The sequence below is a fragment of the Staurois parvus genome, unplaced genomic scaffold (genome assembly GCF_062004578.1).
Source record: "Staurois parvus isolate SC_StPar_1 unplaced genomic scaffold, SC_StPar_1.0 ptg000189l, whole genome shotgun sequence".
Classification (NCBI taxonomy): Eukaryota; Metazoa; Chordata; class Amphibia; order Anura; family Ranidae; genus Staurois; species Staurois parvus.
The window spans coordinates 150964-171699 of NW_028317985.1; the positions used below are offsets into that span (position 1 = coordinate 150964).

The 20736-nt window shown below is 44.8% G+C and overlaps 1 protein-coding gene and 1 pseudogene across 3 annotated transcripts in view; one reads left to right on the plus strand and one right to left on the minus strand.

Moving 5' to 3' along the window:
• CACNA1G (calcium voltage-gated channel subunit alpha1 G) overlaps positions 1 to 20736 on the minus strand; it is a 132786-nt gene that overhangs the window by 60484 nt on the left and 51566 nt on the right. For all 3 annotated transcript variants that reach the window (XM_089677591.1, XM_089677593.1, XM_089677590.1), the window contains exons 12-19: positions 20381 to 20536; positions 17542 to 17610; positions 14732 to 14807; positions 12550 to 12734; positions 11025 to 11441; positions 8102 to 8202; positions 3854 to 3977; positions 1322 to 1390 (exon numbers count right to left, since the gene is read on the minus strand). In XM_089677591.1, the coding sequence (XP_089533717.1) occupies positions 1322 to 1390; positions 3854 to 3977; positions 8102 to 8202; positions 11025 to 11441; positions 12550 to 12734; positions 14732 to 14807; positions 17542 to 17610; positions 20381 to 20536 (1197 nt within the window). The remainder of the gene's footprint in view (positions 1 to 1321; positions 1391 to 3853; positions 3978 to 8101; positions 8203 to 11024; positions 11442 to 12549; positions 12735 to 14731; positions 14808 to 17541; positions 17611 to 20380; positions 20537 to 20736) is intronic.
• On the plus strand, positions 6193 to 6307 carry LOC149461984 (U2 spliceosomal RNA; annotated as a pseudogene).

Genomic DNA, 20736 nt, shown 5'->3' on the forward strand with positions numbered 1-20736 from the left:
TGTTAGGGGTACAGGGAAATCTGTCCTAATACTGTGTAGACATGTCTAGGAGATAGGTGGGGTGGGGGTTGTGCATTGTTTGGTGTTGTGTGCATCCCATTGTTCTATTGCTTGTCTTGCTTGGGAGCAAACTATTATGGAATGTATGTGTTTATATGTATTAGCTTAGTGGGGGGGGGGTGTCTCCAGCAGCCCTCCCTCCTGATGGGACTGTCTGCCGTTGTGGAGTTTGAATACCTGTGTGTCTCTTGTTACTAAATGTAGATTGCCCCGCCCTGTGTCATTATGCAGGGAGGGGGGACTGTCCCTTGAGTGTATATATCTTGTATCTCTGTTAAAATAAACTAGTCTACCTCCTGGTTTACTTCACGACTGGTGTCGTCTAGTCTTGTATGGTCGGCTGTGGTGTCTGTTGTCGGTGTTCGGATGGGGAAGCGGTAGCCTAACGGAAGTACCCAAGCGCAGTCTGGGGTCGGTTCCCTTACAAGCAGTTTGTCTCATCCCTGTACCTTGTACATTCTGCTGGAGAGTGTGTTCTTTTGAGGGGAAAAAACTGACTTACTGGCTGGATCACCATATAAAAATAGAAGAAAGAAAGCCTAACAAAGAAAACTAATGCAGCCATCACATCTAAGAATTGGTAAGCTGAAATAAATGTTTGCTTTTGGGTTTAATAACTGCTTTACGTATAGGTTTTGTAAAGTTGGTGATGGGGTTCAGGGAGGGTTTGTGTTACATAGAGGGCTAGTGTTAGGGTTACAGCTAAGGTTTATAGTTGGGGTTACAGGTATGTTAGTGTTAGGGCTTGTTTATACTACCATCAAGGACTGCCTCTCCTCTGAAAAGTGATCCGAGCAAGAATATATCACCTCCTCACTTAAATGCTGCACTACTGCATATCAACTGTATACATTATGCACAGTTGCAGGGTGGTTGCTGCGCAGCCCCATTCACATGAATAGGTCGCATTCAGCGGTAATGTCTGCTGATTATGACAGGGAGTATAATACCTACTGTGGCCACGAAGCAAAGCATTGTGGCCACTGCCTCTGCAGCTTAAGGGGAGCAGTTGGGGGGAGCAAAAGACACGGTTCAGCTGTGTGTTTTTACCACCCTCGACTGCACTATAAGGAAGGTTAGTATTAGGATTACAAGTAAGATTAGAGTTGGGGTTACAAGGATAGATAGTGTCAGGGTTACCAGGTGGTTAGTGATTTGTCACTTTTACTATCCCCAAATTTAGCTTTCCTTCCAGTGCACGGCCCATCCTATGAATTCCAGTACACGGGGACACACAGACATATTCTCCATTCCCTCTTACCTTTACTGTCATCTCAGCCAAGAAAATCAACGTAAATATGTAGTTGGATAGTGTCAAAAATATTCTTTCCTGAAAAGAAGGTAACAAAATATTGATTATACTTGAAGCAGAATGAGTGAGATTTAGGCTGGGTTCACATACATGCGGTGCGGTACATCCCATGTGATTCGTACAGAAACCGCACCGCATTACTGTGCAAATCACATGCGAATTGTGTGCGGTTCGATTGGAGCCGTACAGTTTGTATGGCTCTAATTGCACCGCACCCGCACCAAAAACGTACAGGACCCTTTTTTGGGTCCGCACTAGAATCGGATCGCATGGGTATTCACACCTATGTGATCTGATTCTGCACATCGCACCGTGTTTTGCGGACCGCTTTCGGGGAGTTGTTAACTTAACCTACACACCCGCAGTGGTTCGCGTGAACGGGCTGCGATTCTGATGCAGTGAGGAACTCGCACATGAGATGCTGTGAATTCTGGACGGCATCAGTGTGAACCAGGGCTTAGGCTGTGTACATGCCTCTATTAACAGAAGAAACCCAATTAGCACATTAGACATTAAAGAAAGCCTGGGACAAAGGAAAAGTGAGAAGAATCGGGGCAACTGCCCACAGCAACCAGCTGCATTCCTGATTGATTGCAATGGGTGGCTACCTCTTGGTGTAGCAGTCATGATATAAATTGATTTTTGGTTTTGCCGCGTTTTGCAAGGTTACGAGAGCCCTATCATTTGGATGGACTCCCGTGCCTGTGACACGCAGGGAAAGAAGTTCCTGCACTTCTTTGGAAAACGCAGCCCGCACGGGAACCTCGGTTCCCAGTACAGTTGCGTTTTTCCAGTGCGGGCGGCGTGCCATTAGAACTAATGGCACCCGCCCGCGGGTTTGCATTTCTCTGTGCGGCTGCACGGATTTTCATGTGGATCTGCATGGAATGGGTTTCCATGGCCGAGCAGCTGCATCCAACCCTTACATCATCAAGTGCAATGCAAAGCACCAGATGCCATAGTGTAAAGCACGCCGCCACTGGACTCTAGAGCAGTGGAGAAGTGTTCTCTGGAGTGACCAATCACGCTTCTCTGTCTGGCAATCCGATGAACGTATCTGGGTTTGGCAGTTGCCAGGAGAATGGTACTTGTCTGACTGCATTGTGCCAAGTGTAAAGTTTGGTGGAGAGGGGATTATAGTGTGGGGTTGTTTTTCAGGGATTGGGCTTGGCCCCCTAGTTCCAGTGAAGGGAACTCTTAAGGCGTCAGCATACCAAGACATTTTGGACAATTTCATGCTCCCAACTTTGTGAGGACAGTTTGGGGATGGCCCCTTCCTGTTCCAACATGACTGCACACCAGTGCACAAAGCAAGGTCCATAATGACATGGAGGAGCCAGTTTGGGGTGGAGGAACTTGACTGACCTGCACAGAGTCCTGACCTCAACCCCATAGAACACCTTTGGGATGAATTAGAGCGGAGAATGTGAGCCAGGCCTCCTCCCCCGACATCAGGACCTGACCTCAGAAATGTACTTCTGGAAGAATGGTCCAACCTTCCCATAGACACCCTCCTAAACCTTGTGGACGGCCTTCCCAGAAGAGTTGAAGCTGTTATAGCTGCAAAGGGCGGGGCCAACTCAATATTGAACCCTACGGACTAAGACTGGGATGCCATTAAAGTTCATGTGTGTGTAAAGGCGGGCGATCCAATACTTTTGGCAATATAGCGTATAATACAGGGGCGGACTGACAACTCATGGGGCCCCCGGGCAATAGGGGATCATGGGGCCCCTGTGTCCTTGCCCAAACTCAAAAAATCCTATGAAAAAGGTACCAGGGGCATCTCATGGGGCCCCCTACTGACCCCGGGCCCTCGGGCAGTGCCCGAGTTTTCAAATGGTCAGTCCACCCTGGTATAGTATATATACACACACAGACACACGCATATTATAACATCTCCCGTAATACAAGAAGGGGCACTGAAGAGAGAATTTGTGAAAATTTATAGATAATCTTGAGAATGGTGGGCTACTTTCCTCTACAACATAGGAACATCATTACATTTGCACCTGTCCTGTGAGGGCCCAGTCTTGTTTTATTGGTGTACATGTGTACAGACTTGAACATTGAGGACCAGTTCACACCATGAATTGCACAAGAACATGCTGTGCATTCCTGTGCAATTCACATACGTTCCAGGTACAGTGTGATTTCAGCCCATTCATTTGAATGGGCTGAAATGATGCCGAAGTAGTTCATGCACTACCTTAGAAAATGCAGAGCAACCAGATGACATGGTACTCTGCGATCTAGTGCGAGCAAACGCACTTCATTTGCAACCTGTGTTTGGGATGTTATTAGCATTGCACTGACACCCGCTGCAGATCACAATTGACTGACCTAAATTTGGGGAAAGTCGTTTTGTCATTTCTTTACTCATTGAGCTGGGCAAAGCTTCATTTTAGTGACTGAGATCTAATCACATGTACATAGCTGCCGGGACCAGCAGTGTGAATGAAGTCCCCCAAAGATACTTACAGCACTCTGTGGCTCTATTTTTGGTCTCTCCATGGCAATAGTGATGCAGTTCAGAAAGATAATCACCAAAACAACATGATCAAACATCCTGTGGGTTATGATTTTATTGCACATCAGCCGAAATCTGCAAGAAAAAAAAACAGAGACGTGTATTTACTTATCTGAACTTCAGAAGCAACCTGTATTTACCCCTTCATTACCAAGCCATTTTCAGTATCTACCGCTGTGATAGTTTGACTGACAATTACTTAGCCATGTAATACTGTACCCATATGAAATTTATATGATTTTAGAGACGGATAGAGCTTCCTTTTGATGGCATTTAAAGAGTCACTAAACCCTGGACCCTGCATTCACTATATCTGGTCTCCGAGGACTCTGCATTCACTATATCTGGTCTCCCTGGACCCTGCATTCACTATATCTGGTCTCCCAGGACCCTGCATTCACTATATCTGCTCTCCCCGGACCCTGTATTCACTATATCTGGTCTCCCCGGACCCTGCATTCACTATATCCGGTCTCCCAGGACCCCGCATTCACTATATCTGGTCTCCCCAGGCCCTGCATTCACTATATCTGGTCTCCCCAGACCCTGCATTTACTATATCTGGTCTCCCCAGACCCTGCATTCACTATATCTGGTCTCCCCAGACCCTGCATTCACTATATCTGGTCTCCCCAGACCCTGCATTCCCTATATCTGGTCTCCCAGGACCCTGCATTCACTATATCTGGTCTCCCCGGACCCTGCATTCACTATATCTGGTCTCCCCGGACCCTGCATTCACTATATCTGGTCTCCCTGGACCCTGCATTCACTATATCCGGTCTGTCCAGACCCTGCATTGACTATATCCGGTCTCCCTGGACCCTGCATTCACTATATCTGGTCTCCCCGGACCCTGCATTCACTATATGCAGTCTCCCCGGACCCCGCATTCACTATATCTGGTCTCCCAGGACCCTGCATTCACTATATCTGGTATCCCCGGACCCTGCATTCACTATATCTGGTCTCCCCGGACCCTGCATTCACTATATCTGGTCTCCCATAGTACACACAACATAGAAATGTAATTATTTTAGTAAATATAAACTGTTAAATACCTTTTCTCATCAGCAGTTAGAGCAGTCTTGTGACTTCTATCAGTGTCCAGTAAAGCACTGGTTAAAGCTTGTAGGAGGAGTTTTAATTTTCTTCTGACTGTCCTATTAGGCTGCATGACCCCTGACCCTCTGTCTGGACAGTGCTTTTTAGCCCTTTGCTGATCACACACAACCTCCCAAAGAAAAAAAACCCCTCTAGCTATACACACTAAACTGAGCAAGTACAGCTTACCATCAAGGCTGTGTTCTATCAGAAAATGGATTGGGGACAGTAGTAGAAGTAGAGGATCAGAGAAGACAGGATCAAACAGCCTTTTTTTACACAGTGCAAAGGATTAACCCCTTAGGTTCCACAGTGAGTAGAACAAGCATACGTTACGGCATATACAGACTGATTGTACTGTTGTGGGTTTAGTAACACTTTAGGCTCAGTTCACACTAAAGTGATGCAACTTTGATGCACTTTACAGTGTAGCTTTGCAGTGTTACTATGATGCGATTTTGACTATTTTATGAGGGCAAGTCGCACCGAAGTAGCGGAGGAAGCTTTTCCGAAATTGCACCGCACCAAATCACATTGATAATAACAGGCACCATTCAAATAATGTGAATTCCCTTGTCATGCGACTGAAGTTGAACTAGCACTTACAGTGTTGTAGTTTTTTACTATATATATACATACATATATGAAACAAAGACCAACATTTAACAACAGAATTCCTTTACTTTCTGTTATAAAACATATCAAATACGAATGCCAGGACAGTATGATATTGTCCATTATCACAGGGACCACAAAGCACAGAGCCACTCAGACTGGCTCTGTACATTTTGCTTTGATGTCAGCTGCCTAATGACACAAGATGTAAACTGAGAGCCGTTTTCAAAAAGCACTCCTGACAACCACACCCACCACTCCTTTTATGGCGGCAGTGAAGTGGATACAAAATGTTGTCTAAAAGGTATATTCTGTGGAGGATCATTTTTTAATAATCATTTTTGTAAGCTAGCCATTGGTTTTTGTAGTATGGAAAATCCATCTCTGGTTACTCTTGGTATTTTTGTTGCTGAAATTTTTTTTTTAAAAAGTCTTCCCCCACATGCTCTGATGCCTAACCATAACTTAGACTTTAGCCTGTGCTGACTCTTATCGGATACATTGTTCTTAGCCATCTCTAAGGACTACAGAACCGCGCCCCTCTATGTTATGGACAATAGCAGAAAGGCAGATCCTTCTCGGCCTTTTGGCTAAGATCAAGTGTAGTATCTGTTCTTATCAGTGTCCAGTGGGGGTGCTCCCGACCATTCTAGCTTTGCGGGGATGGTTGTTGTATAGTACCCTCACTGGAATGATGGGGGTCCGGAAGGCTAGTACCGGAGGGACAGAAACCGGGGAGCGCCACGAGTTAAGCTGGGGCCCCGGGAGTAATTCCTCTGGGAAGACTGGAAAGACCCAGTACCTCCTGATTTGGACGGATCTACCTTGGTCTGGCCAGGGGCTGGGAAGGCAGAGAGTCCGCAAACTAGGTGCCCCGTGAGTAGTCGCCTCAGGGGTGCTCTGAGTAGCACTTGGGTGTGGGACCCCACGTTGTGAATGAGCACATGGTCACCGAGTTTAAATACTTTTTGCACTGCGCCTCTAGGACCAGGCCTTTTGGTCAAGTTCTGGGCAATTTTTTTGCTACAGGCCTCAGGGTCTGGTCAGTGCACAATTTGGGCACGACACTTTTTATTATTTTTATAGATTTATTTAATTATTTATTTATTTATTTTTCCTTCACCCCACGTTTGTCACTTTATACTTTTGTGTGTGTTTTTTCACAGGATGGAGGGTGTGGGTCCTCGGGCCTGCCCTGAAGTCTAGGGGGAGGATGTGTGGCCATACGGTTCCTTCCTCCCCTGTCCCTAGGGGGTTTTCTCTTCGGGAGAACCCCCTGGCCTAGTACTGGATGTCCGGCTTCGGCTGGACATAAGGAACGGTGGTCCACCAGGCCTTTTGGCCAGGAGGACCAAATGGGAACCTTGTCCCTGTCAGGAGCTTCGTGCCCCGGGGGATCAGGGTAGCGGTCCAACCCCTTCGGGGGTAGGACAAAGCACACCCTTAAGTGCACTTTTTGTGTGGTGTTTTGCACTTGCACTTTTTTGTGAACACTTACGGGTTTTTTCGTTATAGTTGCACGTTTGCGGACTTAAAAAAAAAAAAAATAGCAGAAAGGCAGAGTCCTGCAGTCCTATCTTGTTTCTGTTGCTCTGATACAATACAGTAAGTAAACATTGCCGTCCTAGATCAGGGAGTGTGTTTTTGGAAGAATTATTAAAGGAAAAAGGAAAACCCCTGTAACTGATACATTCTGCTGAAGAGTGTGCTCTTTTTTTGGGGGGGGGGGGGCAGACTTACTGGCTGGATCACCAGATGAAAATAGAAGAAAGCCTAACAAAGAAAATGAATGCAGCCCCAACATCTAAGAGCTGGTAAGCTGCAATAAATCACATTAAACTATTTTTTTGGTTTAAAAACATTTTAACCTTCAATAATGTTTTTGGATTTTGAAAAGAAGCCCTCAGCAAACATAGATCACAAACTCTAAGCAGCCTCATTGATCTGGCACCAACATATAACACAACACTTTACATCAATCCCCGCCCCAGAGGAGCTTGTAACCAGGGGCGGACTGACAACTCATGGGGCCCCCGAGCAATAGGGGATCATGGGGCCCCTGCGTCCTTGCCCAAACTCAAAAAAGCCAATGAAAAAGATACCAGGGGCATCTCATGGGGCCCCCTACTGACCCCGTGCCCTCGGGCAGTGCCCCAGTTTCCAAATGGTCAGTCCGCCCCTGCCTGTAACTGAATGTTTCCAACCCAATCACACAGACTCGCACTAGAGCCACTTTAAGTAGAAGCAAATTAACCTATTGGGGTGTTTTTGGATTTTTGGAGGAAAGAAGACCACCTACAGGGCACCTACACAGATCTACAGTAAGTAGAAGACACAGATTGTATGTGAACAGTGCGCTGGTATACATACGACCAAGGGCCACAGCACAGATAACCCAGCCACTTAGCCTTTACACTGGTAGACTCATTGCATCCATCCAATGGTTGTGTTATATGTTGTACGTTGGGTTTTGTACGCACTTGGAATATGGTGGGAATATGAAGAGGGACCAGGTTTCTCTCTCCTTGCACCAAGATGGAAGATGAGCAGTAATCCATGCCTTTAATCTTTCAGTCTTGCTCTTAAAAAGAAAATAAAACACAGCATAGCTTTGAAGGGACACATCATTTTTAATTAATACACGGCATTATTGAAATAACATGAGCTACACAGGTGCATTGGGGATGCTGGAGTGCTGGAAAAGGTGACAACACACAAGGCATGACTATGTTATCTCCTAAATGCACTCAATGCTACAGCAGGAGTCTCCGGAGTTTCAAAACAAAGGGACAGTTTACTGTCCTTTAGACTTTAGAGGGGCTAAAGTAGAAGTACACAATGTGCCATCTTTGATATTAGGGGGAATAGCACCCCGTCATTAGTGTCAACGGAAGGCATAGTGCTCCACTACTGGTGTCAGTCAGAGGAATAAGGGCCGATTTAATTGGACCCTAAGGTTCTATATGAGTTCTACATTGACCTCTCATTTGATAATGGCTGTAAGTTCTAGATACATCACCACTTAGCAGAGCCAGCAGCATGACACCAATGACATTTTAGCTGTCTATAAGGGTGGCATTCTAAGCAGCAATGTAAGGAACATTCTAACCACTGCCCCACCAAAGTAAGGGGCATTTTTTCCGCTGACCCACAAAGTAAGGGACATTCTTCCCACTGAACCCCATAATCAGGGAAATTCTTCCCACTGACCTCCAATTAAAGGGACATTCTTCCCACTGACCACCAATATAAAGAGCATTCTTCCCACTAACACCCAATGTAAATGGCATTTTCTCCAATGACCCCCCCAATGTAGAGGCAGTTTTTCCAGTGACCTCCAATGTAAGGAGCATTCTTCCCACACACTCTTAATGTGAGGGGCATTCTTCTCACTGACCAGCAATATAAATGATATTCTTCCAACTAACCACCAATGTAAGGAAAATTCCGCCCACTGACCACCAATGTAAGGGGTATTCTTCCACTGACCACCAATGTAAGGGTCATTATTCCCACTGAATATCAATGTAAGGGGGCATTCCTCCCACTGACTTCCAATGTAAGGAGCATTATTCTCACTGATCACCAATGTAAGGGGCATTCTTCTCACTGACCCCCAATGTAAGGAGCATTCTTCGCACTGACCACCAATGTAAGGGGCATTCTTCCCACAGACCCCCAATGTAAGGAGCATTCTTCTCACTGACCCCCAATGTAAGGAACATTCTTCTCACTGACCACCAATAAAAGGAGCATTCTTCTCACTGACCACCAATGTAAGGAGCATTCCTCCCACTGACCATCAATGTAAGGGGCATTCTTCCCACTGACCCCCAATGTAAGGAGCATTGCTCCCACCCACCCCCATTGTAAGGAGCATTCTTCCCACTGACCCTCAATGTAAGAATCATTCCTTCTACCCACCCCTAATGTAAGCAGCATTCTTCCACTGACCCCCAATGTACGGAGCATTCTTCCCACTGACCCCCAATGTAAGGAGCATTCTTCCCACTGACCCCCAATGTAAGAATCATTCCTCCCACTGACCCCCAATGTAAAGAGCATTCTTCTCACTGACCCCCAATGTAAGGAACATTCTTCTCACTGACCACCAATGTAAGGAGCATTCTTCCCACTGATCACCAATGTAAGGGGCATTCTTCCCACTGACCACCAATATAAGGAGCATTCTTCTCACTGATCACCAATGTAAGGGACATTCTTCTCACTGACCCCCAATGTAAGGAACATTCTTCTCACTGACCACCAATAAAAGGAGCATTCTTCTCATTGACCACCAATGTAAGGAGCATTCTTCTCACTGACCCCCAATGTAAGGAGCATTCTTCTCAATGACCCCCAATGTAAGGAGCATTCTTCTCACTGACCCCCAATGTAAGGAGCATTCTTCCCACTGACCCCCAATGTAAGGGGCATCTTCCCACTGACCCCCAATGTAAGGAGCATTCTTCTCTCTGAACCTCAACGTAAGGAGCATTCTTCCCACTGACCCCCAAAGTAAGGGGTATTCCTCCCACCCACCCCCAATGTAAGGAGCATTCTTCTCACTGACCCCCAATGTAAGGAGCATTCTTCCCACTGGCCCCTAGTGTAAGGAGCATTCTTGCCACTGGCCCCCAATGTAAGAAGCATTCTGCCCACTGGCCCCCAGTGTAAGGAGCATTCTTCACACTGGCCCCCAGTGTAAGGAGCATTCTTCCCACTGACCCCCAATGTAACTTCCTGTCTAGTAAAATGCTGATAGCAGGAGAGGAAGTGAAGATACATCTTTCCAATAGAACCTCAGACACGGGTTCCAACCTTTCTTCAATTTAATTAAAACTAAGAAAAAATGTGGATGGCTCTACTAAAACACCCTTTTCTCTAAGTGTATATGTGCTTCCTGAACTCCCACTGCAGTGCTCTATGTAGGCAGAGCTGAGAAACAGCCACACCTCTCATTACGAGTCCTCACCTCACACAGACATTTATTGTAGATGAAGAAGGGGTTAACCTGACCGGAGAGGGGGCACGTCTGACCAAAGAGGAGGTGTGTCTCACCTGCTGTCTATCGTACTGGGAATCATATTTGGATGAATTAGCATTTATTTACTAAAGGCAAACTGCAGGGGAATTTTCCCTTAGCTTGGTGAATGTGGTGGAAATTCACTTTGCAATGAATACAACCTCATTCAGTAAGCAAAGGGAAAATTCCCTTGTAAACCGAAAATCCTATTTCTCTTTGCTAAGTTAAAGCCATTGTGTAATTGCTATAATGTAAAAACAGAGGTAAGACTATGAAAATGGTGAATTTTAGTACATTATCTATCATGTGAAATTTGAATTTGAAAGATAAATTGATTTAAATTTAAATATATTGATTTAAATGGTAAGCGCACTTACCATGTTGACATCATCATCCATATTGCTGCTGTAGTCAACTTTGGATTCTTCAATATGGTGTTGAGGTGAAGCGTTGGGCAGGATGGATTTGCCATTACAGCCCTGGTAATCTACGGGGAGGCTGTGCTTGTTCTGCAGTCCATAGGTGTAAGGAACGTGTAAAGTGTCCAGAGGGTCCCTTTTGCCCACCAGTTCCATGACACTACAGGAAGAGCCTTTGCGGCTGGACCCTTCTTCATCTGAAGTCTCCCCTTCTGAGCTTTCCTTCCCGTCAGCAGAGAGAAGGGACTTGTGTTCCCCGCTCTGTACGTGTCTCTTAATACTCGGGGCTCTCCCAATGCTGTTCCAGCTAGACCTACGGCTGTTCCAACTACAAACTGCACCCCATGAGCTATGGGGCGAGTTGCGAGCACTTGGCTGGAAAAAACAGATAGCTTGTTATCGCCAGTCTAATGATGGCAACGTAGATACAGTCTTTTAAGGTCACAACTGTTTTGAATATGTCAAAAAATGATCAGTTCAATAGAATTTAAATTGGCTGTAAACCTCAGGCATGAAATATGAACAAAACATATCCCTCTATAGTGTGTACTTGTCTTAATCCAGAGCAGGGGCGGACTGACAACTCATGGGGCCCCCCGGGCAATAGGGGATCATGGGGATCCTGTGTCCTTGCCCAAACTCAGAAACGCCTATGAAAAAGGTACCAGGGGCATCTCAAGGGGCCCCCTACTGACCCGGGCCCTCAGGCAGCGCCCGAGTTTCCAAACGGTCAGTCCGCCCCTGATCCAGAGTACTGTCATTTCTGTCTACTGCTTCATTTCTTCAGCCTTTAGAACCAATTTATCCCAGGTGAATGTATACAGTGAATTACATTTTATAGTATAAAAGGCGCTATAATGGTTTGCCATCTATTTTATTTATTTTTTACACACAGACAATTAATACATGACAAAGGCTTCCCAGAGCACTATGGGTTATCAAAAGAGACAGCAGCTCCATTTATGTCAGACATTTATTGCAGCTCCATTTATGTCTGACAGAAACCTCAACTCAGCTATCTGATAAGGGAGGATTTACTGCAGCAATGAGCCATTGGGGGGAGATTTACTAAAACACAGAATCTGGTGCAGCTCTACACCGTAACCAGTCAGCTTACTGAACAAGTTGGAAGCTGATTGGCTACCATGTACAGCTGCACCAGATTCTGTGTGCACCAGTTTTAATAAATCTCCCCCATTAGGTTGTGTAAGCAACAGCTACTAACATTTAGAAAATGAAATATGATTGAAGAAGTATCCAGTTAGCTTTGTTGATTGGGAAGGAATTTTTTCTACAATGGAACTAATTGGACCACAAAATAAGATTTTCCTCCCTCTGGAGCAGCTTCTAAAATTTGCATTTTAGGATGAAACGTGTTTTTATTGGTTGAACTCAATAGACTTGTAAGTTATTGGAACCCACCTATGATATTATGCAACAGAACTACAACATTAAAATTGATGCTGAATACTTTTATTCTTACCATAGATTTGACGTCACTGGCATAAGGATTCTCAGAGACGTTGCTGCCTCTCCTAGACTCACAGGCCATGGGGATATCTCCAAATAGACTGTTTTTGGGTACAGGCATGGGTGTAGCTGCAGTATGGATAATGAGGGGTGGCTGCAAACTGGCCTTTACTTCTGGTAATCCATGGAGTGGAGTAACTAAAAAAAAGAAAATAGTTCACAAAGTGACAATCTACAAAATGATGTTTAAAAAAAACAATAATGAACTTCTGTTACGCCTCCACTTTGACAGACATCAAGGGCTTCGTTATTACGGAACAGGCAAAATCACTCTACTTTTTAACCAGTAAAACCTACATGATTTGCTGCTCTTTGCACCATAGTAATAAATATCCAGGGAATAGCCCATTGCCTTAAGCAACTTGGACCATGTTTTATAGGGTTTTTTTTCACATTCCTTTGGATCAACTGTGGATATAGGGTTTTGTACTGTATATGGAGGTTTTCTGTTTATTTTTTTGGTTAATCTAGATCAGGGGCGGACTGACCATTTGGAAACTCGGGCACTGCCCGAGGGCCCCGGGTCAGTAGGGGGCTCCATGAGATGCCCCTGGTACCTGGTAGGCTTTTTTGAGTTTGGCCAAGGACACAGGTGCCCCATGATCCCCTATTGCCCAGGGGGCCCCACAAGTTGTCAGTCCGCCCCTGATCTAGATCCCTAGATTGCAGCATATCCCCAGCCGAATATGAAGCTTGTGTCCAGTCTCTGACCACCATTTCCTCTTTCAGGTCTACAGTGTGGCAGGCCTCTTAAGCATTACATATATTAAACATTATGTGCGGCCCTTTGATGACATCAGGGGCCACAGTTGAGGCCCCTTATATCTCATAAGATGAAAACTAATTTTTCTTTTTTTATGCATTCTTTATTTTATAAAATAAAAACATCCAACACAAATTGGAACAGCGAAAATAATACAGATGGAGCCACCCTAAATTGGGTTCAATGAGAATAGAATATACAATCCCTCACGGAAAGGGACCTTATGTCTCATCATATGGACAAATGGGAAGTGAGATACTTATATCCGTCCAGCCAGAAGAATAGCAATATGGGTCTCCGGCTACCTGGAGCATTTGACTGGCGAAGTTCAGAGAAGGGACCAAGTCAATGAGATATAAGTGGGGTCTCCAGATAGCAGAGCAGATGACCCCACTTATATCTCATTGACTCGGTCGCTTCTCTGAACTTCGCCAGTCAAATGCTTCACATCAAAAAGCTTCACCAGGTATGAAAAAAAAAGAAAAAAAAAGGGGGAGGGGAGAATTTTTTTTTATTCATTTAAGATAGGAGAGGTAGGGGGGAAGGGTAGGGGCAGGCTTTGGGCAAATTTGCTCCCCTTCCTTTTCAGTGCCTGATAGTCTGTAACTGACGGTCAGCCTTAGCCTTGGGTATGAGATACCACATTCCTACACATGGCTAGTCTTCACATCACTGGGTAAAGCAGGCAACTGACCTTCCAAAATGTACTTGAACTCATTGGTGCAAGAACACTCAAGTCAGTAGAACCAGGGCCTAATAAATTTCTCTTTGGTACCCTATAGGGCTCTGGTCAGACTCTCCGTATGGCCAATATCTTCAGCCATACGGAGACAACTCATTTTTCAACCTAAAGTCAATCAAAAGTCAAGGCACATTATAAGGTCCAGTGAAGTACAGAGATATAAGAAAGTGGTGGACTATTATTGTTAGCAATTGGCCAACCTACAGAATAGTTCCAGTGTTTGGCTTAATTGAATCAGGGTCAATGTGAGAATCTTTTCTAGGTGGTATCTTCCAAGAAGAGTCACAGGTAAGGTTGCAGCTCACTTATTAGTCTTCTTCTGACCATGCCATAACATGGAGGAAAGCAAACCTGAGCTTGAAGCCTACAAGATGGCTTTAATGGAGGCAACAGAGGAATGTGTATGTGGGGGTGGAAGCTGGGTTTGGACTTTAAGGTTCGTACTATTTACTTGTATTGACGCAGGCTACTTGACAAAAGTTCAGAATCATTCAACATGGCACCTGTGCTGGCAACCTTCAGCAGACTAAATTGTATCTCAAGCATTGCAGGTTTGATTGTGGCATGCCTTCTGTTATATTTTACTATGATATGATGTACTCTTAAATAGGTATTGATGTTCTTACTTACAGGACAAATTTGAAAGACTTTTACGGAGGCCACATTCATCTGGTGCACTCTCAGAGCCAGACAAGGAGCCACCACCCTGCAATTAGAAAAAAAGCATTGTAATGTTAGCTATTCTCTTTGGTAGGAACCTTACTTATGCAGCCAGCAGGTGGCGTGATAGCTTTCTTTTTGTTTGTTTGCCTGCCCATCCTTATCTGCTTTGCTGAAAAAAAAGCTAATTGGGGATTATTCACTAAAACTGGAGAGCAAATAATCTGGTGCAGCTCTGCTTAGAAACCAATCAGCTTCCAGGTTTTATTGTTATAGCCTAATTGAACAAGCTGAAGTTAGAAGCTGGTTGGCTACCATGCACAGCTGCACCAGTTTTAGTTAAAGTATTACTAAACCCACAACAGTAAAATCAGTCTGTATATGCAGTAAAGCATGCTGGTTATACTCACTGTGGAACCTAAAGGGTTATTTCCTCTGCATTGTGTAAAAAGGCTGTTTGATCCTGTCTTCTCTGATCCCCCCTTCTCCCAGTGTCCTCCTCTTATCTCCTGATAAGACATATCATATGGAGACACTCTGCACATGCTCAGTTTGGTTTGTATTGCTACAGAGGTTTTTTTTTGTCTTGGGACAGTGCATGTGATCAACACAGGGCCAATCAGCACTGTCCAGACAGAGGCCAGGGGTTCTGCACCCTCCTAGAGCAGAAAGAAAACTCCTGCTACATGCTTTAACATGTGCTCTGCAGGACACTGATAGAAGTCACAAGACTGCTCTAACTGCTGATGAGAAAAGGTATTTAGCAGTTTATATTTACTAAAATAATTGCTTTTCCACATTCCGTGTACTGTAGGAGACCAGATATAGTGAATGCAGGGTCCAGGGAAACCGAATATAGTGAATGCAGGGTCCGGGGAGAGCGGATATAGTGTCTGCAGGGTCCGGGGAGACCGGATATAGTGAATGCAGGGTCCGGGGAGACCGGATATAGTGAATGCAGGGTCCGGGGAGACCAGATATAGTGAATGCAGGGTCCGGGGAGACCAGATATAGTGAATGCAGGGTCCGGGGAGAGCGGATATAGTGAATGCAGGGTCCAGGGAGACCAGATATAGTGAATGCAGGGTCCGGGGAGACCAGATATAGTGAATGCAGGGTCCTGGGAGACCAGATATAGTGAATGCAGGGTCCGGGGAGACCAGATATAGTGAATGCAGGGTCCGAGGAGAGCAGATATAGTGAATGCAGGGTCCGGGGAGAGCGGATATAGTGAATGCAGGGTCCGGGGAGACCAGATATAGTGAATGCAGGGTCCGGGAAGACCAGATATAGTGAATGCAGGGTCCGGGGAGACCAGATATAGTGAATGCAGGGTCCTGGGAGACCGGATATAGTGAATGCACGGTCCTGGGAGACCAGATATACTTAATGCAGGGTCCTGGGAGACCAGATATAGTGAATGCAGGGACCGGGGAGACCGGATATAGTGAATGCAGGGTCCGAGGAGAGCAGATATAGTGAATGCAGGGTCCGAGGAGAGCTGATATAGTAAATCCAGGGTCCTGGGAGACCGGATATAGTGAATGCAGGGTCCAGGAAGACCGGATATAGTGAATGCAGGGTCCGGGGAGACCAGATATAGTGAATGCAGGGTCCGGGGAGACCAGATATAGTGAATGCAGGGTCCTGGGAGACCAGATATAGTGAATGCCAGGTCCTGGGTTTAGTAACACTTTAATTTCCACCACTGTTTACAGTGATCATTAAGTCAAGCGGAAATCTATCTCTCCATCCATCCTTCTCCTCTGTTCATCTGGATCCCATTAAATAGACAAACGGCAAATAGATTCAGTTTTGCTCTGTCTGTTGAAAACCCATAGTAACCTACAAACCCTGTGTCATGGGCGCATTCTGTAATAAGTGTTTGTTTTATAACTAAGATTGATATGAATATACAAAACATTTGTTTAAATGTGTATAAACGTAAAAAAAAAAAAAAAGCTTACAGAAGAACACCCCCCCGCCTGCTGATTGGACAGTGAACTATGTTCGGGTCACCCCCCTGCTCACAACTCTCTTTAGCACATGTGCACTGCAGCAGAGTCTGATTGGATTTTAGCTCTGGTTCCTCCCCCTCCTAGTCTGAGAGCTGCCTAAAGCAATATTAAACCCAGAACCAAAAATGTAATATATTGCAGCTTTCCAATCACTACATGTGGTGGCTGTATTCATTTTATTTTTTTTAGACCTTTTCCCCTTTGTTTTCACCTGGTGATCTAGCCAGAAACACACTTTCTGTATTAGAGTGCCCCCACTCTGGATGAAGGAGCACAAGGGGCACCTCTGGAGAGCAGCATTCTCAGTCCTGGGTGGAGGGGAGTGTTAGATGTACTAGCAGATTTAAATACACTAACAAACAGAAGCCAAAATCTAGTTAATACTGTATAAAAAGCTGACCAGCAGGTCCCGTGGCACGCCATCTTCTACTCCAATGTCATCAGGGGGCCAGAGGTGTCTTCTGGGTTCTTGCAGCCAGCACCCTGATGACATACAGTGCATCATTAGGGGGGCAAGTGCAAGAAGCAAGGACACCTGGCCCCTTGATGATGTGCCATAGAGTACTTGAGAAAAGTGATATAGGTATCTCAGGAGGCTGTGGGCCTACGTGAGAATCCAACAAGTGCAGGGAAGGTTCCTTCAAAAAGGTATTAAAAAAGTTTTAAAAAACTGTTTGTTAGATTGTTTGGAGGGTGGTGGGGGTGGAGTGAGAGAAAGTGAATGGGAAGGGTGAAGGACCCCTTTAAGTAGTGTTCACATACCATGAGTGATTCTACGGGAAGATGTATACAGCTTAAATGGGCGCTCAAATCTTCTCTCTTTGCTACTTCCTGTGAATAAGGAAAACAGAATTTGATATAATTGAAAACTTATTCACGAACTTATAGACAAAACAAAAACAATTGAATAGGCTACCATAGGAGACACTGCCTGTCGCCTCCTGTACCGGTCACTAAACCCCTGCTAAAAATTACTATATCTACAACTCATGAAACATTAGTATGATGGTCAATAGGAAGAATGCTCCATACACTTGTGGTCATTAGAAACAATTCCCCAACCCCTTACAGATAGCTAAAAAAATCAATGGTGTCAGTGGGAACTTATCTGAGAGGCAAAAATTGCTCATTGATCAAGGAACCCCTAGCAACCTTTGGAGGAACCTTGGGTTTCATGGAACCCTGGTCTAGAGACATGGTCTAACGGTCTGGGGAAAGTTCATGGAAGGGATTACCCATACTTTAACCGTGGCATTTGTTTTTTTTACTTTTATGCCTTCTCCAGAGCTGAGTGACAGCATGTGAGGTTTTACACACCAACCAGAGGCCACTGACCACTGAAGCTAAAGTGTCCACAACTCAACCTTTTGAAGAGCGAGGGCCACTTATGTGATCTGGTAACCGGTCACGGGCCGCAATGAAATGAAATGGTTCAGAATTTTGATTTTTTTTATTTTGAATAGCGTAATCAACATTTTTCTCTTGTAGCCACTAAATGGCAGTGACAAGGAGAGGAGGAGACGCAAGCTTTCAGCAGTTTCAGGTGGAAAATGGAGAGTATCATCTCCTTTATATGCCACCTCTCTTAAGTGTAAAACAGAATGTGATAGGGAGTCCACATGGGTCCCCTGGAGCAAGGGGCAGGGTCCATTGCAACCTTTGATGTTACATTAGTAGTTGCATGTGATGGGGATGGAAAAAACATGTGGGTCAACTGTGGGGTTTTACCACCCCCAAAACCACAAACGTAAATGAGGCTTTCTGTTCTGAGCCCTCGATGGGGCTGCTTTCACACCTGTTTACCTGCAGCGCTGTGCACCCGCGGGTTAGCTGTGCCTTGCCATAGATTTCTATAATATCTTGCAGGTGTGGTGCACTTTTTGAAAGTCCTGCATTCAGTTGGAGGTGGAGGACCACATCAGAGGCCTCCGAGGGCCACAGGTTGGGCACCCCTGCCCTACACTATCCATTTTATATCTGAATTGAATATAAAAAGCCTTGCAGTAGCACCCAAGTGAACGGTTCTCTTTAAGACCGCCGCAATTTCTAAAATAAACTGTAAAAAGGGAAAAAAAATAAGCAACGACGGCACAACGCGGACCGAGCTCAGTAAGTGATGGTACTATTTGTTATGATAAAAATTCACTGTCTATTATGGCGGCTGTGGCTGTCGGTTCCACACCATCAGCAGAAAATCCTTTCCCCTTTGGTGTAGACGGAATTTACACGATGTGAGTGTGAAATAAAACAGATTGAATGGGAAGATCAGCATATTCAAGTACAGTGTAAACAGGACTGTTCTGTAATGAGCGCGGTGGGTGGGGGAGGGGACCGTCCACAGACATGGATCCTGTGTGGTCTTTCCGTGGGAGGCTGCAGCTGTGTTGTAATAAATTGGATTCAGGCAGGCTCATGTATTTCATGGAAATGTATGCGTTCTCTACGTATACCGTTGCGCTGCTATTGTTGTTTTTATTTCAACCGATTTTTAGAGGGTTTTGCATATTGGACATGCTTGCCATGTCATATTACACATGATAATTATTTATATTAGACATGTGCGTCTCATTTTGTTACAATTCGGACAAAAATTTTATTTGGATTTTTATAAACATACTAATGAATGTCAACAAATCCAAAAAAAAAGTATAATGAAAGTAATGAATTTGTTTTATTTGTTTCATTCAGATGACATCATATGATGCGATAATAGTTCAGAGCCATGTGGAAATGAATCCATTTTCAAATTCATTCGATAATTCAGATTTGCATAACGAATGGCTCCCAATTTAATTCCTTTCATTAATTCAGAGGCACAGGACGCCAGTCGATATTGTCCAATCAGCTCATGGCATTTCTCTTCGTGAGTTGGACTTGAGTCTGAAAATACATGGACTTGGACTTGTGACATAAAAAATTGGAACTACCACTATTTTATTCTCTGGGTGTCTGCTTTTAGAAAATATATAATGTTTGGGGGGGGTTTGTGTAATCTTCAGGACTAAAATAATATTTTCAACATGTATGCAAAAAGGGCTCTGGCAAAGAAAGAACTAATGGACATCGTATCTTGGATGTTTGGCTACCCCTTTGCATTAATGGCTACCCCTTTGTATTATCAGTGGAGAAGAGTATACTGATAAAGATTATGCTTCACTGTGTTCTCAGAAATACAAGAGGTGAAGCTTGACTCTGAATATGTTTGTATGGGGAGGCAATTTCAGTGCTCAATTTGGTGTTGCGACACATTTGGGACTTGACACCTAATAAACCATCTGATACCCCTGGTTCACATCTGTGCGGGTGGTGCCACTGCGGGACATGCACAAATACCTGCAGCCTCGCCACCCACACAGAGGAATGCAGAACCTGCAGGTGGGTACCATTAATTGTAATGGCACGCCACCCACACTGGAAATCGCAACCGTACTGGGAACCTCGGTTTCCGCACGGGCTACGATTTCCCAACTAAATCACGGCCCACACGGCACCACAGATATGAACCATGGGGTTAAATCACACTTTTCTATCCCAACTTTCCAGTCATCTTAACATGAGTCATTCCCTTCCTTTATTTCATCCACGTCGGTTGAAGGCTTACCTCGGTCTGAAAACCTTCCACAAGAATGGCGACTAGCAGGTTGAACAACACATAATTTCCAAATGTCATCAATGCGATGAAATACAGAGCTGCCCAAGATGACGTGGAAGCCATTCCATTGTACAAAACCTTATTCCAGTCTTCTTGGGTTAAAATCTGCATGGAGAGATCACAGAGTTTTACATGTGATGTTCAACATTCCGACTATGCTGCATGAACTCCAAGAAGGAACATAGGCCGTTTATTATGAGCAGAAGAGAAGGTTATGGCAACATCTTGTCTTTTGTATCAACCTTATGACACAGACCAGACATTAACAGTTTTGAAATAACACTCAACAAATGAAACACACCACT